General features: G+C 34.1%; 2 protein-coding genes across 4 annotated transcripts in view; one reads left to right on the forward strand and one right to left on the reverse strand.

Annotated features, from left to right (window-relative positions):
* LOC150109141 (uncharacterized) overlaps positions 1-4,219 on the reverse strand; it is a 39,480-nt gene extending 35,261 nt beyond the window's left edge. Inside the window, exon 1 of the mRNA XM_090401643.1 lies at positions 3,410-4,219. Within this exon, the coding sequence (XP_090257769.1) occupies positions 3,410-4,219 (810 nt within the window). The remainder of the gene's footprint in view (positions 1-3,409) is intronic.
* LOC150109142 (BTB/POZ domain-containing protein 6-A-like) overlaps positions 1-24,076 on the forward strand; it is a 36,355-nt gene extending 12,279 nt beyond the window's left edge. For 2 of the 3 annotated variants that reach the window (XM_090411739.1, XM_090411731.1), the window contains exons 2-4: positions 14,663-14,763; positions 19,570-19,797; positions 22,522-24,076. In XM_090411739.1, coding sequence (XP_090267865.1) covers positions 14,705-14,763; positions 19,570-19,797; positions 22,522-23,548 — 1,314 coding nt within the window. In that variant the 5' untranslated portion in view covers positions 14,663-14,704 and the 3' untranslated portion in view covers positions 23,549-24,076. Of the gene's footprint in view, positions 1-14,402; positions 14,764-19,569; positions 19,798-22,521 lie in introns of those variants that run through there. The other variant, XM_090411725.1, reaches the window with a different exon arrangement.
* Positions 24,077-27,783: the final 3,707 nt, after the last annotated feature.

The raw sequence follows: 27,783 nt of genomic DNA on the forward strand, positions 1-27,783 counted from the left end.
TAGTCTCTGTCACTACTGATAATATGTAAATTTCGAAGAGAGTATTTTTTTTAGTGATAATAATTCTTGAAACAAATTACGAAATTCACAGATAAATCATTTCTATGAAGGCTGATGATTATTTAGTTTAGATTTCATTAAGCTTTCCTGGAATCTCTTGATTCCTATTCTTTCTGTTCATTTTTTCATATTCTTCTGTTAAAATTTCGTGTAAGTTTGAAACAGAAAAAAACAAAAGTATGGAAGATAGAAAGAATGGAATCTTAAAGAGTAAGTGCAAGGGAAATAATATATTTATAAATATCCTAATCCTCTGTGATGCACCAGACACAAATTGATTACGTGTGTGTGTGTGTGTGTGTGTGTGTGTGTGTGTGTGTGTGTGTGTGTGTGTGTGTGTGTGTGTGTGTGTGTGTGTGTGTGTGTGTGTGTGAGAGAGAGAGAGAGAGAGAGAGAGAATAGAAAATATCAATTGAAACGTAAAAGAGTTCACGATATTATTTTAGATTATCCGAATCATTTAATTACTTGAATAAAAATGAAAAAATGCTCTTTATCTCTTTTAATTCGCACCATTACGCCTACACGAACTTTTTGAGTCAATATTTAATTCTTTTAGGTAATATTTAATTCTACGTTCACGACAGAATCTCTATACAGAAAATTATGTTCCGACAGAATCTCTTAGAAAGTATTATCTTCGCAATATTGCTTAAAACAATAAACATTAAATTTTTAATCGCTGATCATTCTTAATAGCAGTAACAGGTTTCTTGTATGAGCCGTTTACTTAGCTAAAGCTAAACCTTGGAAAGTAATAAAGAAATATTTGTGTACAATTATTTTAAAATGAAGTAGAATATTATTTTGATACTCATAAATTATTTAAGTACACCATTAACTAATTTATCTTTCTGTCTTTCTTTTATTTCATTGAATGCACCCTCTTAAGTGAGTTTAGTTATATGTACTTATTTACTTACCAACCTCTCTTCTTCGTTGAATATAAGACCGAAATCCGTCATCTCCAGTTAATCCTGTCTTTTGCAACTAATTCTTGTGCTTTGCTCTCCTAACTAGCCATCCTTTTTTTTTCCTTTTTCTGTCTTTCTTTGCTAATTAGTTTAGGCCTCCTTATTTTCTTTTTTCTTCTTTAATCCAAAACTACCCTCAGAATCTCCCCTGGGATCCTTTTATTTCACTGATAATACCTATTTTTTACTCTGTATGTTTATTATAATTTATCAATTGTTATGCATTTGGGCTAAAAATTGTTTATGTTTTACATAAACACTTTGTTCAACAGCTACTTAATTTAGCTTCCTGTTTCATTCTCCGTTTCCATGTCTCTAGTCCATATAATATAAGCTACAGTGCTATAGGAGATCTTTATTTGGTTTTATTATAATACAAGTATTCAGATGATTTTCATGATTCTTCTGAAAGTACCATATTTGCTTTTATCAATCTTTTACAGCTCCACCTTCACTATCAACATTTGCTCCCAAGTATGTAAAATTCTCTTTCTTTTAATGCATGTCGGCCATTTTTAATTTCTTTCTGGCATATTTGTTATTCTGTTTAAGAACGTTTGTATAACTCATATGTATAAGTCCAATTTTTCAGCTGTTTTATACAACACGTAAATTTTTCTTGTATATGAGTGTGTTTGATGACATCAAAACGGTCTTCTGCATAATGCAAATTTTCCAGCTGTGGTAGAGGATACCATTTTATTTCTTTCCTTATACTTGTAACTATTTCAATAATCCAATAAATGACTATTTTAAAAAGTAGTCGAGACATTACACAACCCTATCTCACCCTAATTTATATCTCAAACCAGTCTGATGCTGTTTGCTGTGCAACAACATACAACGGTTATTTTCTTTATATATTTAATTTATTATTCTTGCATGTCTGTTAGGAACTCCATTGCTTTTAATAATTATACATAATCTTTCTATCAATACTGTCAAAATCTTCGGCAAAATCCATGAAAATTAGTGTAAGGAGGCACTATATTTTATATTTTGTTAAATGATATTCCTTAAAGTAAAAAAGCTGATGCACAGTATTTCTATATATTCTAAAAATTTAATCCTTAATTAAATTCTATCATACACAACTTACACAACTTCATCTAATCAATTTCAAAATCATCAGAAACAGTTTAATTTTATTAAATTCCTTCATTAAGGCATTCAGAATACTGAAGTCATAACGTTCAAAGCAAACTTAAAAGCTTTCTAATTAGGTATTATTAAATATAATTTAACATTAATAGCGATTGTCTTGATGCAATTGCCATTAGAAATTACTTACCTTAAAGGTTTTATTGATTATTCAGTAAACTAGCTTTTAGAAGTAGAACACAATTTTCACTTACTAGTCCCTGAAGTACAGCATCATCTGTTTATTTGACCGAAAATTCCAATAATGCCACAAAAACAGCTGAGCTAACTGCTGTCATGTCTCTATCAGCAGAGTATGTAGTGGGTGGTTTCTAAGTTTTTTCGTTCTTTGACGTCATGGTATTAATAGACTTAATTTGTCTCTTTTTTGCCTTGATAGAAATATTCAGGATTATTATCCTCAGAAAAATAAGGAATTAGTGATGTTCTTGTTAAGCGGTTTGTTTTATCAGGTGTAATAGTTTAGAATTTTATAGAACATAAATTACAGTCTTCTTGATTATATTATGTACATATATTTTTGGAAATGCAAATATTATCAGATAGGTCCTTAAATATTTTTCGCATTATAGGCATATTTTAAAAAAGTGATCATAGGTAAAGAATATAATTAGAATAACGAGTAGAAGTTAATATATATATATATAAATTGTATAATCCCTGGAGTAAATGTAAGACACTATAAAACGACTTACAAGGACACTGCATTCTTAAAACAATTACAAATCAATCTAATTTTAAGTCAATGAAACATTGCATAAATAAATAAAAAAACAAGAATGGTAGATGTGGAATGGTGGTCATCTTTTCATGAGAATTAATATAAAAATTCGCTGTAGGCGAATTTTTATATTAATTCTCATGAAAAGTTTTGGGCCTCTTAATAAACTGAGGCCCAAAAACTATCCTGATTGGCTTTCGTAATCATAATTTTAGGCTAAGATAGTTAGTCTTAGGGCTAAATATGCATTCTTGTATGTGTAAATTGCATATGTTCTCCTAGATGATTTGCGTGTTTGCGAGATTAAAAACCTTGCTACCTCCGTCTCTTGGGAATTAGCTATCAAAATTTATGTTATGGTACTCATAATATCTTTACGTTACAGCTATTATTTTTATAGAAATTTTGAAGGTAAAAATTTGGGATGCTACGTTTGCTAATATTTGACGTAATCATTATTTATCAGTTTCACTAGGTAACCATGCTCACTTACCGATCCATGTGTTTTCTGGCCTGACAGAAGAGGGAGTGAGATTCTCCTTGCTTTTGGAAGGATGTACAACCCCGCAGAGCTGCAGGTGCGGCGTCTACGAATTGCCACAATTTTTCCGTCCGAAGTTATATAGGTTGTAATTTTTGGACATAGAATGGCTTCGGTGTACTTGGCTAGTAAAACACCACCCAGTACACAAGCGTGACCCAGGAAGGGGCGGATACCCAACGACACATTTGTGAGACTGACCAATGCCAAAAGACGAACCATGGAATAAACTGCGACTACTATTCCTCCCACTCTGGAGGGAAGGCTACCTAAGACTGTGGCCCATGACACGGCTGTTACGTACACAGCCAAGGTAACGATGGCTCGGACTCCGGAAGTAAAACATCGCCTTGAGGTTAACACCGGACTGGTGGAAGTATCTCCTGATGCAGGAGTGATACTGTTCCCTGCTAATTCTCCAAGGATTCCTCCCCAGAATAAAAGGTAAAGAGCTGTCGCAGTCAGGAACTTACGGTAGTTTAGGGTTAACCAATAGTGCACGGTGAGGAAAGACAGAAGGGGAACAGTAATCGAACATGCACAGTGAACTACATGGGTCAAGCCACAAGAGAGCACCAACACAGTCAAGCAGCCGCACATCCCATAAGCAACTGTTCGGAAATGAGGCAACGAAGGGATAATATTTTCTGTAGGTTGGCATGTCGTTAGTGGTTTAATGAATACTTCCACATAGTCATTGGGATCAGGCTCCACACAAGAGCGGCTCCTGTAAGAGCTCCATCTATGCCTGTGGGATGACATTTTCACTAGCTTCCGATAAACAGTTGATCTAACGTCTCCGCCAACGAACGAATGGCATTCTGGGAACTGATGACCGAGAAGTAGAGACCATATAGCCCTGCAGGAGAAGAGCCACACGGGATTCTAAGCTAATATAGCCGCAATGGAATTGCTCTGGGGGGGGGGGTGCTGTCTCTGTTAAATGCGATGGATGTAGGAATAGCCCATTTGTGGATGCCACTTCTTGTTAAACTCCGACAAGGAAAACAATAGCATCCTCATGCGAAACGCCAGTAAAGAGATTCTGCTCCCGGTAGTTGATCTAGTTTCTTGTCCCATCGATCGATAAGCGAGCAACTCTGTTGCCATCGCAACGGTTCATTCTCCCATTGTTTAGCCACGCATGTGGTACTGGAAAGTGTGTTGTGTGTTTGTGCGCTTTTGCTGCATAAAGTATAATTTTAATGGAGACTTGTAGGCAATAAGGAACAAGACGTAGATGGGCAGAAGAGATGAATGAACTCGGGTAGTTTTAAGCGATTCGGTAGAGGGAAGAATAGCAACGCGGACAGCTAATGCATTCGCTACATGAAAATAGTGAGTGGTGGGATGAGATATAAGAGAGTTCAGCGATAGAAAAGACACGGAAGGTAGAATTGATTTAAGGATAAGAAGCAAAGCCAGAAATTGGATTTATTCTGCAGAAATGCTCTCTATTTTTCCACTTTAGAACAGCAATAGAAGCGAAGCAATCATTTTAGAAGTATAGGAGAGTTCATTCACTTTAAAAGCATCGTTCCATCCAAAGTATATATTGTGAAATGGAGTTATAAAAACTCTAATGATTTACGTGGACATACATCTAGTCTAGCCTGCGTAGGCTCAGTCGCTAGGGATGATGCGCTTTGGTTTATAAAATCCTGAGTTCGAATGCTATCTAATGATAAGAACTTTTATAAGGACTTTTAAGCTAAAAGTGAGTTAGCCAGTCTCATGTAAAGGCGAAAGAATTTTCTCCCGGAAACTGGTTTACCTTTCCCCCAGAACATTTCTGTTGGCAGCTTTATCACTTGCCACACCAATACATATCAGAATATGTAGCTAGAATTAACTGTCTTTCGGTTATTCCTGTTTTCATCAATTAGCGTATGAAATCAACTTACTTGGCCGTGACAACCTTTGAAACACTTAAATGAGAAAATGAAGGAATGAAATATATCCAGTCTACCATACCATGATGCAAAGTCAACTTCATGATACATAAAGAAAACCACGTTATATAAAAAAGAACAACGAGGTTTGTTTATTTTATTTAGAAATGGAAAATACAAGTAATACTGAAGTATGGTTTCAGTGCAGTAGAAAACGATTAAGAGCACCATTTCTTAGCTATTTATCACCAAAACAAATATAAAATTTGTTCTTCCAGTTAAAAAGGTTTTTTTATACTGAAACAAATATACTATTGGATAAATAATAAATTGATATTATATTTATTTATCCGAATATAAATTGGATAATAAATATAATTTTATTTACAAATATAGTTTACTGGAAAATTATTTTGTTTTCATTTTCAAAATCATACATTATTGTGCAAAGGTGGTTTAGAACTTTAATTAAAAAAAAATTCGATTTTTGTTTGTAATTAATTACCGATGAAGCAGTTAAGACTAAGAGATGTATTATACCAGTTGCGTGAATTGTTCTCTTGGGCGGTTTATTTTACAATAAAGAAGTAAAATAAAGAAGAAAACCTGCCACTCCCGTATGATGCCTTCTCCTGAAATTGATTTAAAGTATTAAAAATCTAAACGAATTCACAGACTGACTTTTGATAAGTTGCGTATTATATATATGACTGTATAAAAACCTGATCTATAATAAAGGATTAAGTACAGTAATACTTATGACGAATGATGTGAACCAAGAGCGAAAAAGAACAACTCTCCTCTTTAATTCGATTTGTTATTTTTAATATTTTTTTAAATTCTCGCAAGCGAATAACATTAGCTCTCCTTATTAATATCGTTGTATTTGTCTCTCCATCCAACTTCACGCAACAGTTCGATAACAGATGAACTAGTTTTAATTAAAAAACTCAATGTGTTAAGACTCCGAGAAAATATTATCGCGCAGTTATAATTTTTGTAAAAATAATAACCTTAACTTTATGAGACGACCAAAATACACTTTTCAATAATGCATATACTGGAACTTGTTCACTCGAGAAATTAACCGATCTCTCTCTCAGATTATTTATCGCTCTCACCTTACCTAGTCTAACCTTTTGTGTATTGTGTATTAAGTAATAACTCAAATATCTTAATATTTCGATTATGTTATTCTGTGTACACACACACACACACACACACACACACACACACACACACACACACACACACACACACACACACACACACACACACACACACACACACACACACACACACACACACACACACACACACACACACACACACACACACACACACACACACACAGCGATAAGTTCAGTATGAGAGGGGACATGAAAGGGTTGTTGGAAGAGAAGAGAAAAGAGTGAAAATCGGCAGTATTTTACCTCGATATGATAAAAATGAATTAAGAAGAAGAAGAAGAGCTATGATGGCAAACGATTCGATGCGTAGGGAGTGTAGAAAGAATGGATGCGAGTTTTTAGATGTGTGGAGTGATGGAAGATTGGATTTGTATAAGACGGACGGCCTACACCTGAATATGTTTGGTATCAGGAGTCTAGAAAAACTAATAACTGGTATGATACCTAACACAGAGTCAGGGAAACTGAATTATAAAGGGAGGAATGATGAGAATGGGAGTGTAAGAGAGACAATGTTATATAACTGTGTTAATGATGGGAATGGCTTTGTCATGGAAATGTTGACAAGCCGAGAACGATTTCGACTTTGGTTCGTCCAGTTCAGACCCATCAAATGTATGCAAAGATGTCTAAATGTATAAGGCACTAGAGAAGAATAAAGAACTGCAAGTGGTCCAACTGTGTGTCATGCAGACTGCAGACAAGAGTATACAAAAAGAACATGTAGATAGATTATTATGTCTGTACACGAATGCTAGGGGTATTAGAAAAAAAGGAGTAGAGTTTGTTGCCTTAATCAATATGTTGGGACCTCAGATTGTAGGCATTAGTGAGACCTGGCTATCAGAATCAGACATAATAACTGTATCGAATGTAAAGGTTACAGTATTTTTAGAAACGATAGAGAGGATAGGAGAGGAGGGGGCGTGCTGCTAATGATATCGGATGATTTGAATCCATTTAAAGTTGAGACATATGATTGTACTACTACTACTATCAATATTTCATGTGGCAGTGAGTTTGAAAGCCATCTGGTGTGAGGTGGAATCTAACGAGATCAATTGCATAGTGGGGTGTTGTTACAGACCTAGTGGATCGGTTGCTAGTGATGAAGAAATGCATCACAAAATAGAAAAGATGAGCTCGAAAAGATTAATCATAATAGGAGACGTTAATTATCCAAATATTGATTGGGGTAGAAGTAGAATCTCATGAGAGGAATGAAAATGCATTTATTGAGTTGTTGCGGGACAACATCCTCAAGCAGCATGTGACAGAAGGAACTCGAGGTCAAAGACTTTTAGATTTGATTATAGTGTAAGAGGGCGTTTCAGTTAAAGGCGTAATAACTATTCTGCCTCCGGATGGTGAGAGTGATCATGCGGTACTCACTTGGAAAGTGAAAAGTAACTAAGTTTATGAATGTTCCATTCAGAAAAGGTTACTTGCTGAACTACAAAGCAGGAAATTATGACCAACTGAGGTATATACTAAGTTGCACAAGGGTGGTGCAAAGATCGATATATACAACTATTTACCAATTAGTATCTCAGGAGTGGTTGTGGTGAAGATTTTGGAAAAATTGGTTAGGGCGCGCATTCAGAAACGGGTTGACAGTAAATCTCTACTTTGCAATGAGTAACATGGGTTTACTAAGAGAAGGTCATGTTTTAGCAACTTGTCACATTCTATAACAATGTTACCATTGAACTGGGCAAGGGGAATGGATACACCATGATACTTTTGGATTTTGCTGTCTTTTGACAGAATACAGCATGGTAGACTGTTGCATAAATTGGAGAATACGGGTTTTGGTTACAGAGTATTAGCGTGGATAAGAGGATGGCTGATTGACAGATATGAAAATGTGGTATACGGGGGATGTGAGTCTGCAAGCTTTAAGGTAACCAGTGAAGTACCACAAGGATCAGTGTTTGGCCCACTGTTATTCAATCTCTACATTAATGATATTGGGAAGGATTTGACAAGCGATATACAGCTATCTGCTGATGATGCAAAGATAAGTAGAGTAATCAGGAATGTTTGCTGATATGCAGTATTTGTAGAATGATTTGAATAGGCTGGAATTGTGGGCATGGAAAATGGATGTCAGTTCATTGTCAGTAAATGTGCAGTCATTCACTTCGGTGTGATTAGATATCCAGTCGTATTATATTGGTGGGATTATGCTAGAAGAAACTGATGGGGCTAGGGATCTTGGAGTGTTAGTAGATAGGAAGCTGAAGTTCAGTGGCCAAGTAGCAAAGATTGCAAATACAACTCAAAAGATAATTGCAATACTGAAACGAACGTTCACATGTAAAGATAAGGATGTCATTTTCCCTCTTTAGAAGGCCTTGATAAGACCTCACCTGGACCATTGTGCGCACGTCTGGTCTGGTATCCTGATTTCCGTTGTGATTCTGATGTATTTGAGATAGTGCAAAGGAGAGTGTTAAAAATGATATCAGAATTGTGGAATACTGATTATGAAAAACAGATTGGGAATTTGTAGACTGCAGACACTAGCAAACAGGAGAAAGAAGGGTGATATGATTGAGTCTTACAAACTTCTGAAAGGGTCATACAGAATTTCAATTGATGGAATTTTTCTATTTATGGAGGGTGGGTTTACATGTGTGGAAAGGACGGGAGGGCATCCTTGGAAGTTGAGAATAAATACCGCTAAGAAGGAGGTATGAGGGCTAGATTTTTCTCTCAGAGGGTGGTGCGTGATTGGAATGGATTGCCATTGGATGTTGTGAGTGCAAGCAGTGTGAATGAATTCAAGAATAATTATGATAGCTGGTGCGTGTAGTATGTGGCCTCCCTCGATGAGTCCCTGATTCGCTGGAGGTCTCTCTTAATAATAGTAATCATTATAATAATATCGAATGATAACTCCACTGAATTCTGTGAACTGTAAATCACCTTAAATCATTATAGGTTATAAGGTGTTTTACAATATTAATCGTGTTTTTGAATCGCTGGTGATTCTAAAGTTTTAGAGTATCAGTTAGACTTATTGATATTCCTTTTGGAATATCAATAAGGCTACTGATTTAGCTTTTCATTTACTTTTCTGGATTGGAAATCTAATGCAACATGCATGTGTTCATTCTGTAAATATTCCCATGGCAAATGTTCATCTGAAATAGCATCAATAATTTCCCACTCAGTACTAAATCCGTTGGAACACGTGCAGCTGCCGCCCAACATCCCTTCACAGTACATTAAAACCCACAGAACAAGTTTCTTGTCTTCCTACTCTTTAACTCCTACTTATTGTGAACAGTCTTCCACACTTATATATTTCCCAAGAAATACAATAGACAGGCTTTTAAATAAAGTATAAACAAGTTTCTCCTTTCCCAATCCACTACCCATACACGGTACTGACGTACTATAGGTTGATTAACCAACCTCTCGTGTATGAGCTCAAAATAAAAAACATAATAAAAAAACATTCGTCACAAGATTATATGTATGTTTACAACTTAGCTGATTCTTCAGTAGCAGAAGCATATATATATATATATATTAGTTTTATTAAAATTTTCTGTTAAGTTAGTTTAAGTATCCTGAAACTGATTACGATTATTTTGTCATCCTAAATATTTGTCTTCGGAAGAAATATTGTTATATTTCTTCCGAATAGCTAACGGAAACAACCGACATTATTTAGAAAATTTATAAATGATGATAATGATTGCTATCAGCATTAGAACGAAAGCGAAACTGAAGTCTCGAAATGGTGTCACACGGGAAACATTACAAAAACTAGGACGAAAAACATTATCACTCATCAAAATACATACTAATCAAAAAGTATTATCTTCTGGATTTTCTAGGAGGGTGTCTGACACAATTTAGGGTTCTTGCCATACTAAAACGAAAGAAAATATTAAAGATAACTAATTGTAAAGAATATTTTCACGTTTGACGTTCCTTTAAATTCGGGTGCTCGGAACTCAGGTGTGTGACCATGAGAGAAGATGATGTCAAAACGTTTTAAGAATATTACATGACTGCTAATAGCAACCTTGAATTTGCCTAGCATTTTGAACGTGTAATGCCAATGGCTTCTAATTAGAACCTTTACATAATGAGCAGACTTCCTTTTAAGCAACAAAAGCCGCTCGCTGCAAGACTTTTCAAAGTTCAGCCTCGTTAGGTCTCACTCACAGTTAAATCTTCTCCCTATTATTCACTATACAAGAAATTGCAATCTTTATTCCATACATTTCTTCTTCCTAATTGCTTGTATAAACGTTCATGAGTATCCTAGGCTTTTGAAGTTTCGAGTGTCCAAGTCCTCACATCCCCCCCCCGTCCCTTATATCTTTTTACTTTTTCCATTAAATCAAGTTGACTCTAGCAGAATCGTGTGCAGCAATCTCGCTCCGCTGCTCGGTAAGAGATATGTAAAACTACTTACAGCTCTTAGCTGTATAAGACTATGTCAGTTTTATTTCGATTACATGTGTTTAGCGTGTTCAGTCTACTTATGTTTGCTTTTAACAATCAGTTGTTTTTCTGTTCAAGTGAAAAATTTTAATTATGATAATTTTTATTAGAGAATACAGGGTAGATATGCGTAACTTCAGAATCAGCGCATTATTCTACGTGCCTAAAATTATGACATTTCACAGAGAAAAGGATTATTTCTTGTGCAATAAAAATTAAAGAATGTGCTTTGCTGTTAGTGATTTTCACTTGCACCTTATTTATTTCATATTTTCAGTTGTACCTTTATGACATTATAAGTTATAGTGGAAAATATTTTCTTCAGTTCATTATACTTAGTTTTTATGAACTTAGTCTGACCAATTAAGAGCATAATAAGGAGAAATGTTATGGAAGACTACAGCTGAGAGTGAGTAACTATTATGTTGAACTTATTATGACAGTCATTTCGTAAACGTCACTGTTGTAATTTTTGGCTTATATAACATTTAGATTTGCAAATATTTGATATGTTCTGCTTTGAGCAGATATCTCAGAGTTGTAAACTGTTCCGCTTTAGAATTTTGGAAATAGTCATTGAGTTACTGGTTTTAAATCGGTGTGCCGATATTTCTATGATCACAATTCTTATGCTTTATCTGATATAATATACCAGGCTTAAGTAAACTATAATTTTATTGAGAATAAGATTACAGAGATAACAGCTAGTCTAAAGTCCAACAATGAAGGGAAGGTACGTAAACTTTAGAAGACATGCAATAGAAAGTACTATATTTAACAAATAGTGTTATACCAAAATTTGTTTGTCACTACTATTTTTGTGTTTCACACCGTCGAATTCTACAAAAGAAAAAAAAATCGATGTCAAATAAAGAATACGGAAAGTGTATGGGCTTTCTTGTACTTTGTACATCAATACTAGTATTTCAATAAGTTTAAAGTTTTATTCAATTTGCTTTAAATTTCTTTCAAACTCCAAACAAATTAAAAAATCCTAAGCTCTGATTAGGAATATTAGTAAAGGAATCCATTTTGAAATAGGATTGTCTTGGTATTTAAAATATTTGTCAATAAACAGAGTTCAAATATATTCATTTGGAATACGTGCTACGCATCCGCGTGGTAACTTTAATGACACCAGGTGTGCTATTCTAGACATTTTGTAAGCTTTTTTTCTTCGATGCTTTCGAGAATTAGTTGAACTTTGGCTCATGAAAATAGTACCACACACACACACACGAAAAAGAAAGAGAGAGAAAAATAAACACTAGTTGCGATTAGGAACATAATTTTTTAGAACGTCTCAGAAACACATTGATCTGTGGAATGATGGTGACGACCATCTATCGATTATTTTCTAAAAGTTGAGACTAGAGAATATCATCTAACACTAACTGAAGGATCATACGAATTATCTGTACATAATCTGGAAATGAATGAACGCATTAATGCTTTCGAATGTAAATAAAAAAAATTCTCTAATGAATTACTTAACAACATAAAAATCACCTGTCTTACTCATCCTTATATCTTTATCTGTGTTTCTCTCCGTGCATACTACTTGTTACTGATGGGAACAGAAGTATACTTTCGGAATTACCGACATACTACTTGCAAAAAGAGATTCCAGTTTTCCCATTATGCTTATGTCCGTAGTTCCGTGTATTCTAATTACGTACTCATGGAATATAGGCAAAGGCTTGGCTCAGTTACATGGTTGATCTCCAGATTTGAATTTTTTTTCTTCTTATTTTAGTTTTTTTCCCCTCCAAAATTCTTATACACCGAGCAATGTCTTCTGGTATTAATGATAATAAGTTGGCCAAAGAGATTTTTATATTTTAAATTTAATGTAGAAGAGGTAAACGCTTTTCAATTTAATGGACAAATGAATATCATCCTTATTTACTGGTTATTTTTAATTGTAAATATCTGTATATTAATCAGACAAAAGTAGTCCTATCGAAAATTATAATATTTCTTTAATCTCGTCATAAAAATATGAATTCAATGGCCTGAATATTAGAGATTTTTGGCCAAATGGAAGCCATCAGTGACACGCAATAACCGACATGCAGCACCCAGAGATAAATAGGCAATTGATTTCTTCCGAGTGACAGTATCCGTGTTCAAGTGTGAGTGTGTGATAATGAATAAAGGTCAAAGACAACTTTGAACGAGAAATTATAATGGAAGCCAAATGAGCTGGTAACAGAGCCTTGGAAATTATCCTTCTAAGGTGGTTACATCGCTGTGTTACGGACATACATACTGAGAATGTGTGACAAATAGAAAACAGAAAGTGAGGTCAAGCATGTAGTTGGAAGCAGTCGATCGATGTGAGAGGCAGATGAAGGAGAAAAATACTTCGCAAAGTGCCATACATGTGCTACAATTTGTCATATGATAGAGTACGGTCAGGAATTTCGAGGGGGAAATCTGACTGCATAAGAAACAACACTGTCCTCTGGAAGAAGGATGGAGTGTTTAATCCTGGTTCTTGTTATTTATGCGAATGGAAGGACAAGAGCATACGATTATAACACAAAGCTATGGACCTGTCATAATTAGTTAGAGCACTGCAAGATAGTAGAATTATGATTCGGGAATGTTTTCAGCACCCTCCTATCAGGTGGATATCCCTAATGACTAGCTGCTGACGGCACTACAACATCGTTAAAAGTTACTCTCACTAATCAAAAATATTTCAGATTAAACTTACCACAGTTCGCACATCATGCTGAGTTAAATTTATCCAGTATTTTCTAACTAGTGCAGGGCATATTAATGTTATTAATGCTTTACATCTGTTTGCCAATTGAAATCCATCAAACAGCCGATCGCTGTTTTTACATACTATATTTTATAGTAATGATCTCTTTCTAAACTGCATCTCTAGGAAAAGATCCTTAGCAGATGTCTGAAGCGCCGTATTTCCATACGGAACCGTATAGTAGAAGTTTAGATATTTTAGGATTGAATTAACATGCACACTTACATTATTAATCTATTAATAATAGCAGTGTCAGGTTATTGGTATAGTTTTACACGTGTAATTGGAGTCCCATTAACACAATGTTTAATGACTGCTTCAAACAGAAATTCGATTTGTCAAAAAAAAAAAAAAAAAAAAAAACGTAATAAGATTCTTAGTCACTTCAGCAGTAAGTGCAAACAAGGAAATTTGCCAAATCAAATTTTTTATGAATAACTATATATACTATATATATATATATACTTGTTATATCGAGTTTCTGTTCCCTAATTTCTACTAGATATCTAAGTGATATTATAGAATCTGCTTTCCAGTCTCCAGTTTAAGTAATTGTTATCTAGGAAAAATGAAGAAAAAATAAATAAATAAAAACTATCGAAGCGGTGACAATCTAGTTCGCATAATACTTGAACATGACCTTGAAGATAACTATATTGGAGGTGTTTCCTTTTCTGCTTATCTTTCAATGTATCAGTTCATCCTTTTATATCAACGAAAGCACAAACTCTCTGTAGGTAGACTTCGGATATGTTTTCATCGAAATAAAGCAAAAGTGTTGAACGTATTTTGGAATTAGTGAGAGTGAAAGCAATCTCAAAATATATAAATATATGTTCCATATGGGTAAATATACATAATCGTTTTCATGCATTTTGTTTAGGCTGAAGGGTTTTGTTTAGCAAACGCTCGTGCTTAGTACGCAATGGGAAGTGTTGTGTCGACAACAGAAAAGCTACTGGCCATTGAAGATGACAGGCACTTGTAAGTACTTACCTTTTCCTGTACGTTTCTATTTGGTAAAAGCTGTTACTCTAAGAAGCGAGTGTTTCTCTGTTGCCATTTACTGCAAGATCTAAGTTGGCAAGAACGAGTCTATAAAGCCCCTGTAAAGAATATGTAAAACCGTTATAAGCATTAAAGGTGCATCCACAGAAAAATGAAGCAGACTTAATTAATATGATAATTTTTTTTATTCTGATATTATTGCCCTAATAGCGCGCCAATATTTTAACATGTAGAAAAGAAAACTGTCTTTTAAATTCATCGAAATAATAGTTTTAGCCCAACCTAGCAAAACTAATTTAAAATTAAATATTTTTTGAATACGCTGAATTATTGAAGCATATTTATAAAATAATAACCGTATATTTTAATGAAATATCAAAGTTCATATGGGTAGGTTTAAAGAGATTCTATAAAGTATAATGAGTTTATCATTTGACAAAAGATCCTGTCTTTTTGTTGACCTAGAATCATATCTTAAACCGTTTGAAAGATTTTAATCATATTATGACGTTATTATTATTTAAATGGGCAATAATTTATACATATATATCTTTATATATATATTTATATTTGGTATAGAAGAACACTGCAAGATCTAAGTTGGCAAGAATGAGTCTGTTACGACTCTGTAAAGAATATGTAAAACCGTTATAAGCATCCAAGGTCATATTGAAATAAAAATTTGTTAACTAGATGACACAGATCACAATCATATTCGAAACGTTTTCACCCAGAGTAACAGGACAAATTTTAACTTGAAATATCGGAAATTGATTTTTTTAAAAATAATTTTGAATAAGGTGAGATAAGGAAAAAAACTCAGCTTTTAATTCATTATGTTATACATTTAAAACTGTCCAAACGTTTTCTTGTATCGCACGTTTTTCTCCAGTGCTTACAAGTCAGGCCAGTGGGCAGATTAGAAAAGTAGTCCAAGTTAGTGATTCGCCTCAATCTTTTCAAAAGGATAAACAATAAGATTTAATTCACAGCTGTGCAAAGATTGCGCACTGAATTCACACCTCGACAGCTCTTTCATAATAGCAGCCGAAAGCTTTCCCAGGGAGCGAATTCAAGATATGAGAACAAAATTGAATAAGCCAATACTACTTCGTAAGTGTTATCTATTTGTAAAACACTTGAGGAGTTATAAAATGTTGTAGTTTAGACTGCACAAACCAAAGAGGAAAAAAAAAATTATCGACTGAACAGAGTCATGCTAATCCAGAAAGTTGAAAAATTTAAATAGAAACAAGGCTACACATACGAATAATCACGATCCACAAATAAACATGGAATTTATAAATTTGCATTACTTAAATGAGATTTGATTTACTTCAGAATTACTTCTGACTATTATTATCTTGACATATTAGAATAGCATCAAGAAAATATATATCTTTTTCTTAATAATAATAATAGTAATAATAATAATAATAATAATAATAATAATAATAATAATAATAATAGTTATAATAATAATAATAATAACTGTATTGGAAAACGAAACAGCAAAAATTCTCTGGGACTTTAGAATACAAACTGATCGGCATTTGGAACACAATAGACCTGACATCACAATTATTGAACATCTACAGGCTTGGATTATCGATATTGCAGTACCCAGTGATAACAACATTAACAACAAAGAACTGGAAAAAATTACTAAATATCGAGATCTGGCAATCGAAGTTGGCCGACTGTGGCTTAAACACACCAAAGTCATCCCAGTAGTTATCGGTGCACTAGGTGCAACTTCAAAGAAGCTATCCAACTATTTACAGCAATTAAAAATCAATGAAGTGACCCCATATGATCTACAAAAAACAGCATTACTTGGAACAGTCCATATTTTACGACGCTACCTGACGGACTATTCTTAGATTCTTGGGTAGAATCTGAATTGTTCTGAATCACCAGTCAAATTTTTATTTATATGATATCTTGTTTTGACTGTGTATCAATTATGCGAATAAAATAATAATAATAATTATTATTATTATTATACTGAAACATACGAATTCTCTTAAAACACCCGACATGTATATCCAGAAGAAAACGTACATAATGGAATCTATCCCCTCTCCCTCTTTTCTTAACTACGAATTAGGGAAAAATTGCGAATTATGGAATATTTTGAAGCCGACATAGAATGTATTACCCTGAATATTAAATAATATTGTTTCGGCATCTTAACAACGTGAAAACTATCTAATAGAATAAAGACATTCATGATTTTTTTAACTTAATGTACGAGAGTAGGATATTTTTTGCTGATTATATTAATAAATGATCACAATTGTTTGACATAAAAGACTGGAAAGCTGCAGTAAGCTAACTATCTGTTCAAAAATCTCTGTTTATTGTATATAAAAGGATATAATGGACAGTTAATCCACAGATACAAGTGTAACATCTGCAGACGAATGTAAAGACAAATCAGACAACTTGGAGAGCAGCAATCCTAGCGCAAAATAGCATACAGTATATTAGAAATATAATGGATCTCTTGTATTCTTGAATTTCACTGGAGGGTTTTATTTTATTTTATTTATTTATTTCTGTAGAGGCCAACAGCGATAACAGTAATGCAGGTTACATTGCAAAGAACTTGTGGTGTGAAATTTTGGAACCACACAAGCAGCTCAGTGGGCGCATGCGTATAATGTATAGCTCAATAAGATATGCGTGATGACACACACACACACACACACACACACACACACACACACACACACACACACACACACACACACACACACACACACACACACACACACACACACACACACACACACACATACACACAAAGAAAATGTCGGTTGTTCCTTCATAGTGTATCACAGGCAGTTCACTATACAAGAATATTGTTTCGAACTGCATCCCCTCTGTTCAAACAACTAAGCACAACAACTTGGCTATACTTTATTCACTTAGATATCTCCACTAATTAGAACTCAGCAATTCTCATCAAGAAACCATAGCAATTTACAGTGACAGTCGAAGCACTATATCCTCTTCCTCCTCCTTTCACATATTAGGCCTAGTGGCCCGTTACGTTCGTATTAGGCATGGCCTATTACGATTTGAAACCGTGACCGCGAAGCACTATAGACGAAATAAAAAAACCAGAACAACTATCTAACGCTAATAGAACAGACAATAAATCTGGTGAATCTTACTGTAGAGGGATGGGAAATCAAGTTATTACTATTATTATTATTATATGGGTATCTCCATGGAGTCAGAAGACTCATTGCGGGAGACCCAAACTATCAAAACAATTTCTATCATACCTCTTCTTGAACTCATTTACTGTACAGACGAAGCACTCACAACTGAGTCAGGAAATGCATTCCATTCATTCATCACTCACATACGCATTTCATTCATTCACCACTCCCCAAACAAAAAATCTAGTTCTCACACCCTTGTTAGCCACACTTTTCCTTAATTTCCAGGGATGACCTCTTGTTCTTCCATCACTATTACACAGCTGAAATATTCCTTGCATCAATCTTATAAAACCTTTAAGTAATTTATATATTTCTATCATATCTCCTCTTCTCCGCCTATCAACCAACCTCTGTAATCCGCAAGCTCTCAATCTATCAATGTAGGGAGCATTTTTTTACACCACTCACTAACTTAGTCACTCTCCTCTGAGCCCTCTCCACCAATTCCTCATCTCCAAGGTCTCCAAGGCGACCAGATTTGAGCACAGTAATCCAAGTGTGGAAGTATCAACGTCTTATAAAGAGGAAAAATAATAACCTCTTTATCTCTTAGTGTATTCTTCAATAACCAAATAATCCTATGTGCTATCTTGGACACCTTAGCAATGTGTCCTCTGAACTTCAACTCCCTATCCACTAATACTCCCAAGTCCCTAGCCTCATCAATCTCTTGGAGATTCCATATTCTGGAATTGCCAATATACATTTATTGTCCACGCCTTCAACAGACTGTCGACCACTTCATGACAGTCAGCCACTGGACTTCATCCGGATGCCCCTGATGCAATACGCCATCGCTTCAGGAGACGAGTGGCCAGTGTCAAAACAGAGAGTTTTGATAATGGCCACTCGTCTTTTATACACTTTTGAGTATATAAAATGTTTTTATATATATGTTTATAAATGTTTTTATACAGTTTTTGAGTATATAAAACAAAATTATATACTCAAAAGTATATAATTTTGCCAATAGGATCGATTCCCTAATATCGTTGTGATGTAATTACAACGGTGATAGGAAACAATGATACAAATTCTGGCTATTTGAATCGTTCTTTTATTTTGTCAGGATTATATAATGTAAATATGTATGCGTAGATACAAAAATGTAGACGTAAATACGGATGTAAATGTAGGAAGTCGTAAATACGAATGTAAATATAGGAAGACGTAAATATAGGTGTGGTGTAAAATATAGATGTACATATGAATATAGATGCAGAAAAATAAATATGAATGCAACTGAAATGTTAAACAGATTATTTAGACACTACCGGTAATGTAATGCAATGGAGCATGTAGGAAATAAATTATTTCCCGGTAGGGTTATTGGGAGGAACACTCCCCCCCCCACATAAACACGTTACACACGATTACAAAGGATAACCCAGTGACATTTGTCTGACTGTTAATTTGATTATACATCTAATTCGCTCGAATTTTCTGTTTGCGTTGTTTTTTTCTGAATAAAATGGCAGTTGTTTGATAGAACATTCTAAAAGGTATTATATTTCAGACTACTTGTATCGCTCTTTTATTTTGATAGGGTCTATTACTCTAACCGTCCTGCTTCGGAAGAAGAATTGTGGGATGTGGAGATTTATGTGAAAGATGGAACATTCCGATGGCGGTTCCCTGCCCATAGCAATATACTTCGAGAATACAGTTCTATATTTAATGAACGATTAAGTAAAAAATTGCCTGAAGGTTCTGTTTATAGAGTAGAAATGGAGATCCAGGAACTGGGTGCTGTCACAGTAAGGCATTTATTGCAGTAAGTTTATTGTGAATACTTTTCTCGATAAAATAGCAGATTATTATATTGACTATGTTTTGCATTTACAATAGTGTGTACGCATTATTCCAAGGCTTAATGTCCAAAAATGTTCTTCATTTTTATATCGATTCGATTTCAGTTCTATATGATTCATATGTGGATTATGAAATGCCACGTATTTGAATAAAAGTGTACATTCAAACTGAAAATGTTATATTTGAACAGTGCTTTCTGTACTAACTTCGTGTTAACTACACACCCATTCGCTTAAAGCTTCTAATGTGTTCCGGAAAATGTACGAATCAATGCTGCTACAACGGTCATCATTTTCCACTGATTCGTAGGATTATGTTCCTCATGGATCTGAGACAGGTCTATGAGGAACATAATCTTTTAATAGGTCATTATAGGCCAAAATTATTAAATTATTAAATCAAACATCTACAACAGTTAGAATGAAAACGTTACATTTAAACACATGCAAATAAACGTTAGGTCTGCAGAAGAAAGACCATCAAAGATTTCATTCTAATCACCGACTAAAGGGCTTTTTCTAGAATTTTTAGTCCATTTCAGAGTTAGTTGATCTTAGGAGCAGGAAAGCAAATATCTTAAATCCGACAATTCATGAAAATCGACTAGAACGCACGCACACACACACACACACACACACACACACACACACACACACACACACACACACACACACACACACACACACACACACACACACACACACACACACAAAGAAATATTAATCAGCGCCGTACTGACATGACGACTTAAGAAAGAGGAAAATTAGCTGCTATTTCCGAAAAATTAAGGCTAAAGAGTGCTATCTACTCCATTCAGTAGAATAAAATGACTTCCACCTAACTCTTTAAGTGATTACTTATATAATATGAATTCTTATATATAATATAAATATAATATGAATATACTTATATATAATATGAAACTCCTGCATTTTATGGCTTCCCTTAGGTTTATGATTATCCCAAATGTTTGTCCTTCTCAGTAGTTTTCTGTTTCGTCTATACGTGATATCTGTCGCCGAGACAGATATCTCGGAAGATGAATCTGCTATGTACGAGTGAATTCTCTCCAAGGAACAAACAAAATGTTCTGACCCGCTTAAAAAGTTGTAGTGTGACCTCTAGATTGAATAATTTTTAGAATAACTTGAATAGCATACGGGCATTGAATGGCATAAAAAGCCTTTCAAGCATAAACAAACAAACGACATTTTATTTATAGTATGTCCCGTTTCGATATTTTAGTAGTTTCTCTCACCCCCCCCCTCCTCTCTCTTCCTTCTCTATACTAGTAGCAGTTCATATCGAACTGTGCTCTAGTGGACAATTCATCGTTTATATATATACACACACAAAAAAAAAAATAATAAATCCGCTAATGCCTTTTATTTTCCTATAGGGAGTATGCGAGGCCATTTTAGCTTTATTTAACTTTGGAGACTGAGGAAGCAATTATGATCAAGTGTAGTATTCGTATTCTTATTTCATGCTTTATGATTTCGACAGTTGAGTGGTAATTTAAAGATTTCTCGTCTGATAGGACGTTTTTAAATCGCATAACAACTAGTTTCTTGTTTTAGCAACCGGATTCTGTCTATTCATTATAAATTGCGATGCTGAATATAGCTTCCTAGTAAAATGCAGATAAGAAATTTCATTTAGAGCTGTCATTTTTAGTCACCAATTCAAACGTGAATTACTCCAACATAGAGTTTTATTAGTTGTTGAAAGAAACAAACAAATCTTAGCATTTAAGGCATTGTAATCTTAACGTCTGGTCATGTGCAGAAGCAAAATGACTTTCATTTATAATTGTCATTCTTAAAATTTTATCAATTTTCTTTTATATTAAATAACATAATCCACAGATTCCTTTAGATTCCTTTAGAAATAACACTACTGTATTCGTCGTATGTCTCATCTCTTCATTTCGTCTCGTCTTCTCCGTATTCTCGTCTTCTCGCGTGCTACGAACCAAGCAGTTTGACTTCAAATAAACATCTATAATGATGGATTAATTAACCGATGTCGATTAATTAGTTGCTCTGTGACAGAGCGACTAATCCATCTTCATAGTCTTTTTATTGTATTCTCTGGCATGTTGATCTGCGTTGAAATAAAACTCAAGTTTTCTGGAGGAAATTGAATGGATGGATGAGGAAGGAAGAAAATGTAAATGAAGTCGACATTGACTAAGGATTTTCCGAATGCTGATATATAAAGGTGTTGGTGCTACACGATTACAAGAATAAATTAGCACTATCTATAAGGGAATAAATAGATAATTATGAAATTACAAAAGAAGTACTTGTTAAAGTAACCGATTATTCAGACCATTAAATAGAGTAAAATGTTCGTAGTAGTATTATAATGACCACATGACGTAAAGAATATAAAAAATATGCATTATTCAACAAGGTTTTTTATACTCTTTACATCGCATGGTCATTATACCGAAATTACGACAATCGTCTTCAAAATCGCATAAACTTGAATTTTTAGGTAACAACTTCAACGATTACCTTGACTTTAGTAGTTCTCTGAGCGAGCGAGCGAGCGAGAGAGAGAGAGAGACCAATCTTTATAATATTAACTTTTATTTTATTTCACATTTTTACCTTTCTGTAGTTTAATGCAAATAGTAACAATAACTTCAATAATGTTTTTATTTTTATTCTTTATGTAGGTGGATGTACACGGGAGATGTTTATCTGTGCTCATGGACGGAAGCTGTTCCTCTTCTCACGACTGCTAACCAGTATGGTCTTCGTTCATTAGTGAAAAAATGTGCGCAGTTTCTGAGTTTTAATCTTCCTTTAGATCGAGTGTGTGAAGTGTTCAACATTGCAATCGAAAGATCAAGCAGCGAATTAGAAAATGTGTGTTTAGAACTCATATTAAAAGCAGGTGCCCTTATTTTGGAGTCATCCAGTTTTCGTAATTTATGCATGAATGCCGTAGAGAAGGTAGTGTCGAGTACACATTTAAACGTGCAGGAAGAATTCGTTGTGTTTTTAGCAATATGGCGTTGGGGCGAAGCAGATTGTTTAAGAAATAGAGAATCACAAAGTGAGTTAAATGTTTTGAGGAGAATAGATGATTTACTTAGACACCTGCGTTTGGAATCAATGGATACAGAAGGTCTTCCTGATTTAGTAATAAAAAGATTAGGAAGAAATGCAAAACCTCCTATCAGAAAAATTAGATCTGACAACAACCCACCAATGGAACTGTTGAATTTATCACATCAACTAAACATTGAAGGTCTTCGAGCAAAAGATACGCCATTTGAGAGCGAGATAGTATGCATGGTGTTTACGTGTCGATATCCGGTGTATCTGGTAGGTTTTCAGGCTGCGATCAGGTGTCCTACTACTATGGAGCCCATTCTGATAAATTTTAGAATAGAGAAAGAAGACCATATGTTAAGCGCTGGTCAAATGAAAAGCATGAAGTCAAGAGACTTATTTATGAACAGCATTCTTAAAGAAGAGATATCATGTCTGTCTGTTCCCTTGCGTTTATTTCCTGGAAGTACTTACAGCATTACACTCATATTATCTACAGACTTTTGGGAAGATACCCCAATTTCTCTTGCGACTACACTCTTGGAAAATCCACAAATCCGCAACATAGCTGGACAGTCTGTTATTCTTAATGTTGGTACCCAAGTAATTGCCATAGAAAAAATGTTTGTAGTGCCAGTTTGTTAACAATACAGAAATCGTATCTCTGGCATTCTCTTCTCTAAGCTGAAAACAAAAAGGAGCAAATATAATTTAGTTACCTTTTTTTTTTTTTTTTTTAAAAAAAAGGTAAATTTTTAAGTCACAGTTATATAGAGATGAGCTTTCTAAACAAAAATGACATGTCGGGCGTGTTGATATGTTGAAATGAGTATTGAAATAGGACGTTTTGCCAATAAACTGATAACAGGTATTGGTTAGTGAGATTTGTTATGATCCAGGTAATGTTAAATCGAATATTAGTGTCAAAAACGACTGGAAACTGTGTTAGGATGTGCTCATATTTCTTTGTGGTGCATTTGATTATTGTACTTGTTATGAAGTATTCGTGATGACTATAAAAACATCAGCCCATTTTAAGTAATGCTTTAATCTAACATTGACGTAATGGATTGATCTCTGTAAACCTTCATAAGACTGTTTAAAGGTCAGTGTTATGTAATATTATTTCAAATTCTGTGCATGCGTAATTTTATAAAAAAAAAATAATTTTTAAGAAAATTATTATGCTATCCACTTATTTATTTATTCATATGGAGTTTCCTCCCTTTTCTCCCCCTTCCCTATTGGGGTGAGTTGAGTCCCCTCATGGGGAGTTAAATATTTATGGCTTTAGATCCGTGTGTTCACGGAACAGTTTGCCTGCTTGCGGGATGAAAAACTCCAGATAAACTGAGGGAAAAAAAAACCTGCTGTCCACTCCCAAGACCGGCTAATTTGGCTATGGCTGAGGAAGATCCTTAAGCTCCTCACGTCATGCTATTCACTGATAAACCATCAATCCACTGTTCTTGTCGTGAATTCAAATTGCTGATAAAGAAAGCTATTAGTTTATTTCCTTTGATAAACAAGACAAGTTCTTTGTTAGAAATTGTATTAAGAAGGGCAAACAACAACAAGAACAACACCAGAAATGCAAATACAGGCTTCTCATCTCTCATAAGTATGAATATACACAATACTTTTACAGGTAACGTTTTGACGCTTATTAAAAATACTCTGGGTCAATGGAATATTCTCACATGCATTTCATCTCTCAAGATTGTAAAGATTAATTTATGATTATTATTTTCTTTTTTAATGCCTAATATAAACTTGTCAATTATTTCGGCAATAGAATTGCATCTTCACAATAATTTTTTCTTTGTGATATTTTTCTATTCCTCTTTTTTATTCTCATAAAACTGTTGGATTACAATGCAATGACCAATAAAAATTCCTATGTAGTCAATCCTTGGTTTGCCGAGTTGTTAGCGTATCGGCTCTTCAATCAACAGACTACGGATTCCAACCCGACGTTTATGATTGTCTTTAGGTAGGAGATAAATTTAATCTCCCAGTGTATGATACCACTGCCGACGTATTGGAAGTCTGAAATGACTTAAAACGTTTCTTGTTTATCTCTAGAATATGCTTTCCAGGGTATGTTAAAAATTAAATATATAGAATAAAAATATATACTAGGTCTACACACGATACTAGTGTACTATAGGTTTATAACCTTTCCTAGAAGAAGTCACAAAAACAAAAAAAAAAAATCAAAGATGTCGTATAGCAGATATGCCACTTTAATGAAGGCTCTGAATATCAGATTTGACTTTTGACTACGTTTATCTCTACAAGTTTTATGGTCAGTATTCTGTACCTTTGGAAATGGTCATATTATTCTTTCCTAAATAAAAAAAGTACCCTTTGACATAAATTTAGTCTAATTTATGGATTGCCGGTTAAGTCAGGTTGGGCACATATCAGAAAATTAGGCATTCTAATCTTTAAAATCTTTTCAGAGTTAAATGTTTTTTTTAAACCATTATCCAGCAGGCTTTCTGCTTTCTAATGTCTCAGCAGTAGACATCTTTCATTTGCATTCAAAAATTATGAAATCGCATTTATTAGGTTGATTCTAGTAATTTGGTTCCCGCACTGACCATACGATGAATTAAAGGATTGTCGAAGTGACTTCGAGTACCGCAGAGAATCAATAACTACAAGAATCATTAAAGAGGCCCAAATCCGATCTGCTATAACATCGGTTTCGTGAATCATGAAAATTTGGAAGCATCAAATCCAATTAATGAAGGAACTAAGATTAACAAAAACAAAAACAAATAAAAAAAAAAAAATAATAAAATGAAACAAATAAACAAAATAATAAAATGAAACAAATAAACAAAATAATAAAATGAAACAAATAAACAAAAAAACATCCAGAGGCGTGATTTTGTCATCTTCTGCAGACACCTCTATGGGTCAAACAGGCTACCGTTCAACTGATTTATCATATATAAAAATAATTGTTTCTTATAGAATGGGACCGATGTATTATGTATATTAACTGCATGTTCTTAGTCTACTCTTGTTTTGTGGGGCGAGAACCTCGAGTTTTGAGGAAGGAACCTGTAAAATCACTTTTAGTTAAAGAGCTCTTTAAAGGTTCCTCATATCTAAAAGGAATTTGAAACCAGGTCTTTTCAACAGAAAGGAAATATCGCAAAGTCCTAGTTACTTGTAAGAGCAATAAATAAAAATAAAAATAAAAATAAATAACAAACAAATAAATAAATAATAATAATAAAATAATAATAAAAAAAGAAAGAAAGAAATGCTGCCAGATGCACTGTAGGTCTCATTGTTCAACAGATTTCGATTAGATCAATTACTCGTCGCCTGCTTTATCTAAAAATAAGTGACATCCCCTAAAAAATGTCATATATGATAAATTACTCTGGTGTCGAGAAAGTATGAGATTAGTTGCAATTAAGAAGCAGCTACCTGAACGAAATAATTTTTTTTAATTGTAGAGGACGTTTTTTTTTTTTTTTTGAAATTTCAGCGAACAATAATAGCAGTAACATCAATGTTACTACTACTAAAAATACAAATCAAAATGAGCTTTAAAATAGTTTTTTTTAATTACTAATATAAAACTCCAGTTGAATATTATAACAACAAATAAAAATAATTCAAGTCAAGTGACTACTTCAAAATCGCAACCAGCTGCCTGCTTTCTCAATATATGACTTACTGAATTATGCTTGAGATGCTTTTAAATCGAGTAAACGGCTGTGACTCTTAAGGAAAGCATTGAGGTGTGCCATTGGCTACACTTATCACAAGAGTGATTAGGACCAAAATTCCACACAGTTGACACTTTATTCAACAGGAGGAATTTAATAGAACGCAGACTGAAAAGTTTTGAAGAATTAAATCGAATTAATGAAAGAACAAATCACTTTGAAAATAGTGAAAAAGGACCAAAGATTGCGGTCGGTTTTCCTCCTCCTACCCGCTAGCACCTTTATATGTTGTATTTTTAATTTCTACTAAATTTGGGAATATAACTGTTTCGGACATTAATTAATGTCTTTTGAGGGGAAAAAATCAACTTAATCATACTACTTAAATGAATTGGCTCAATGTAGAAAGGGGGCTTATTCCTCTGCGGATATCTTTATACATAGTATTTCAACCCATTTCGACAAATAATTTGGAATATTGGCGTTTCTTACTTTGCTTAAGCAAGATCCTTGTTGGACTAAACTAAAGGGAAAGTTACAGGATTACTTCTTTAGGAACAGCTATGATTCTCACCCATCAATTCGAATTATTATTATTATTGCTAATTTTTAAATTTACTTTAAGGTTTCCCGAGAAGTTTGGACCCACATGAGATTCGTAAAGGAGGGAGATTAAAGCATAATGCGAGGGACAGCAAAGATGTATTATGTGACCTATTTTGACCAGTTATGCATTGATTGTTTTCTCTTCATTAAAATAATAATAATAATAATAATAATTTTTAAAATTTTTTTATTACATATAATACATTTGATTACATATGATCAAGGCCGGTCCGGGGGATGCCCCTAGGCAAAGAAAATTTAGGCGCCCCCTATACTAATCCCCAACTTCTCAGACCTCAGACAGCTTGCAAAAACAGGGCTTAATCTAAAAATCAACAGAATTAAGTCTATAGGGAATGAAGATAAGAAGTGAGAACCGTCGGTTAGTCGCGACCACTGATTGTTAGTTTGAGGAACCCTGGAACTTCCCCGCTCATCTTGGGACAGATGCCAGAAGGAGGAAAAATCTCTGCACTTGAGGTTAAGTATACAAAGAGAAGGGAAGTGGAAGAAATAGTGAAAAGCGAAAATAATGTAGGATCATCAACAAGCACCAGGACGGCTCGACTTATTTCAGTT

Source organism: Typopeltis vanoorti, chromosome 2 (assembly GCF_054136105.1).
Source record: "Typopeltis vanoorti isolate ZY-2024b chromosome 2, IOZ_Tvanoo_1.0, whole genome shotgun sequence".
NCBI lineage: Eukaryota > Metazoa > Arthropoda > Arachnida > Uropygi > Thelyphonidae > Typopeltis > Typopeltis vanoorti.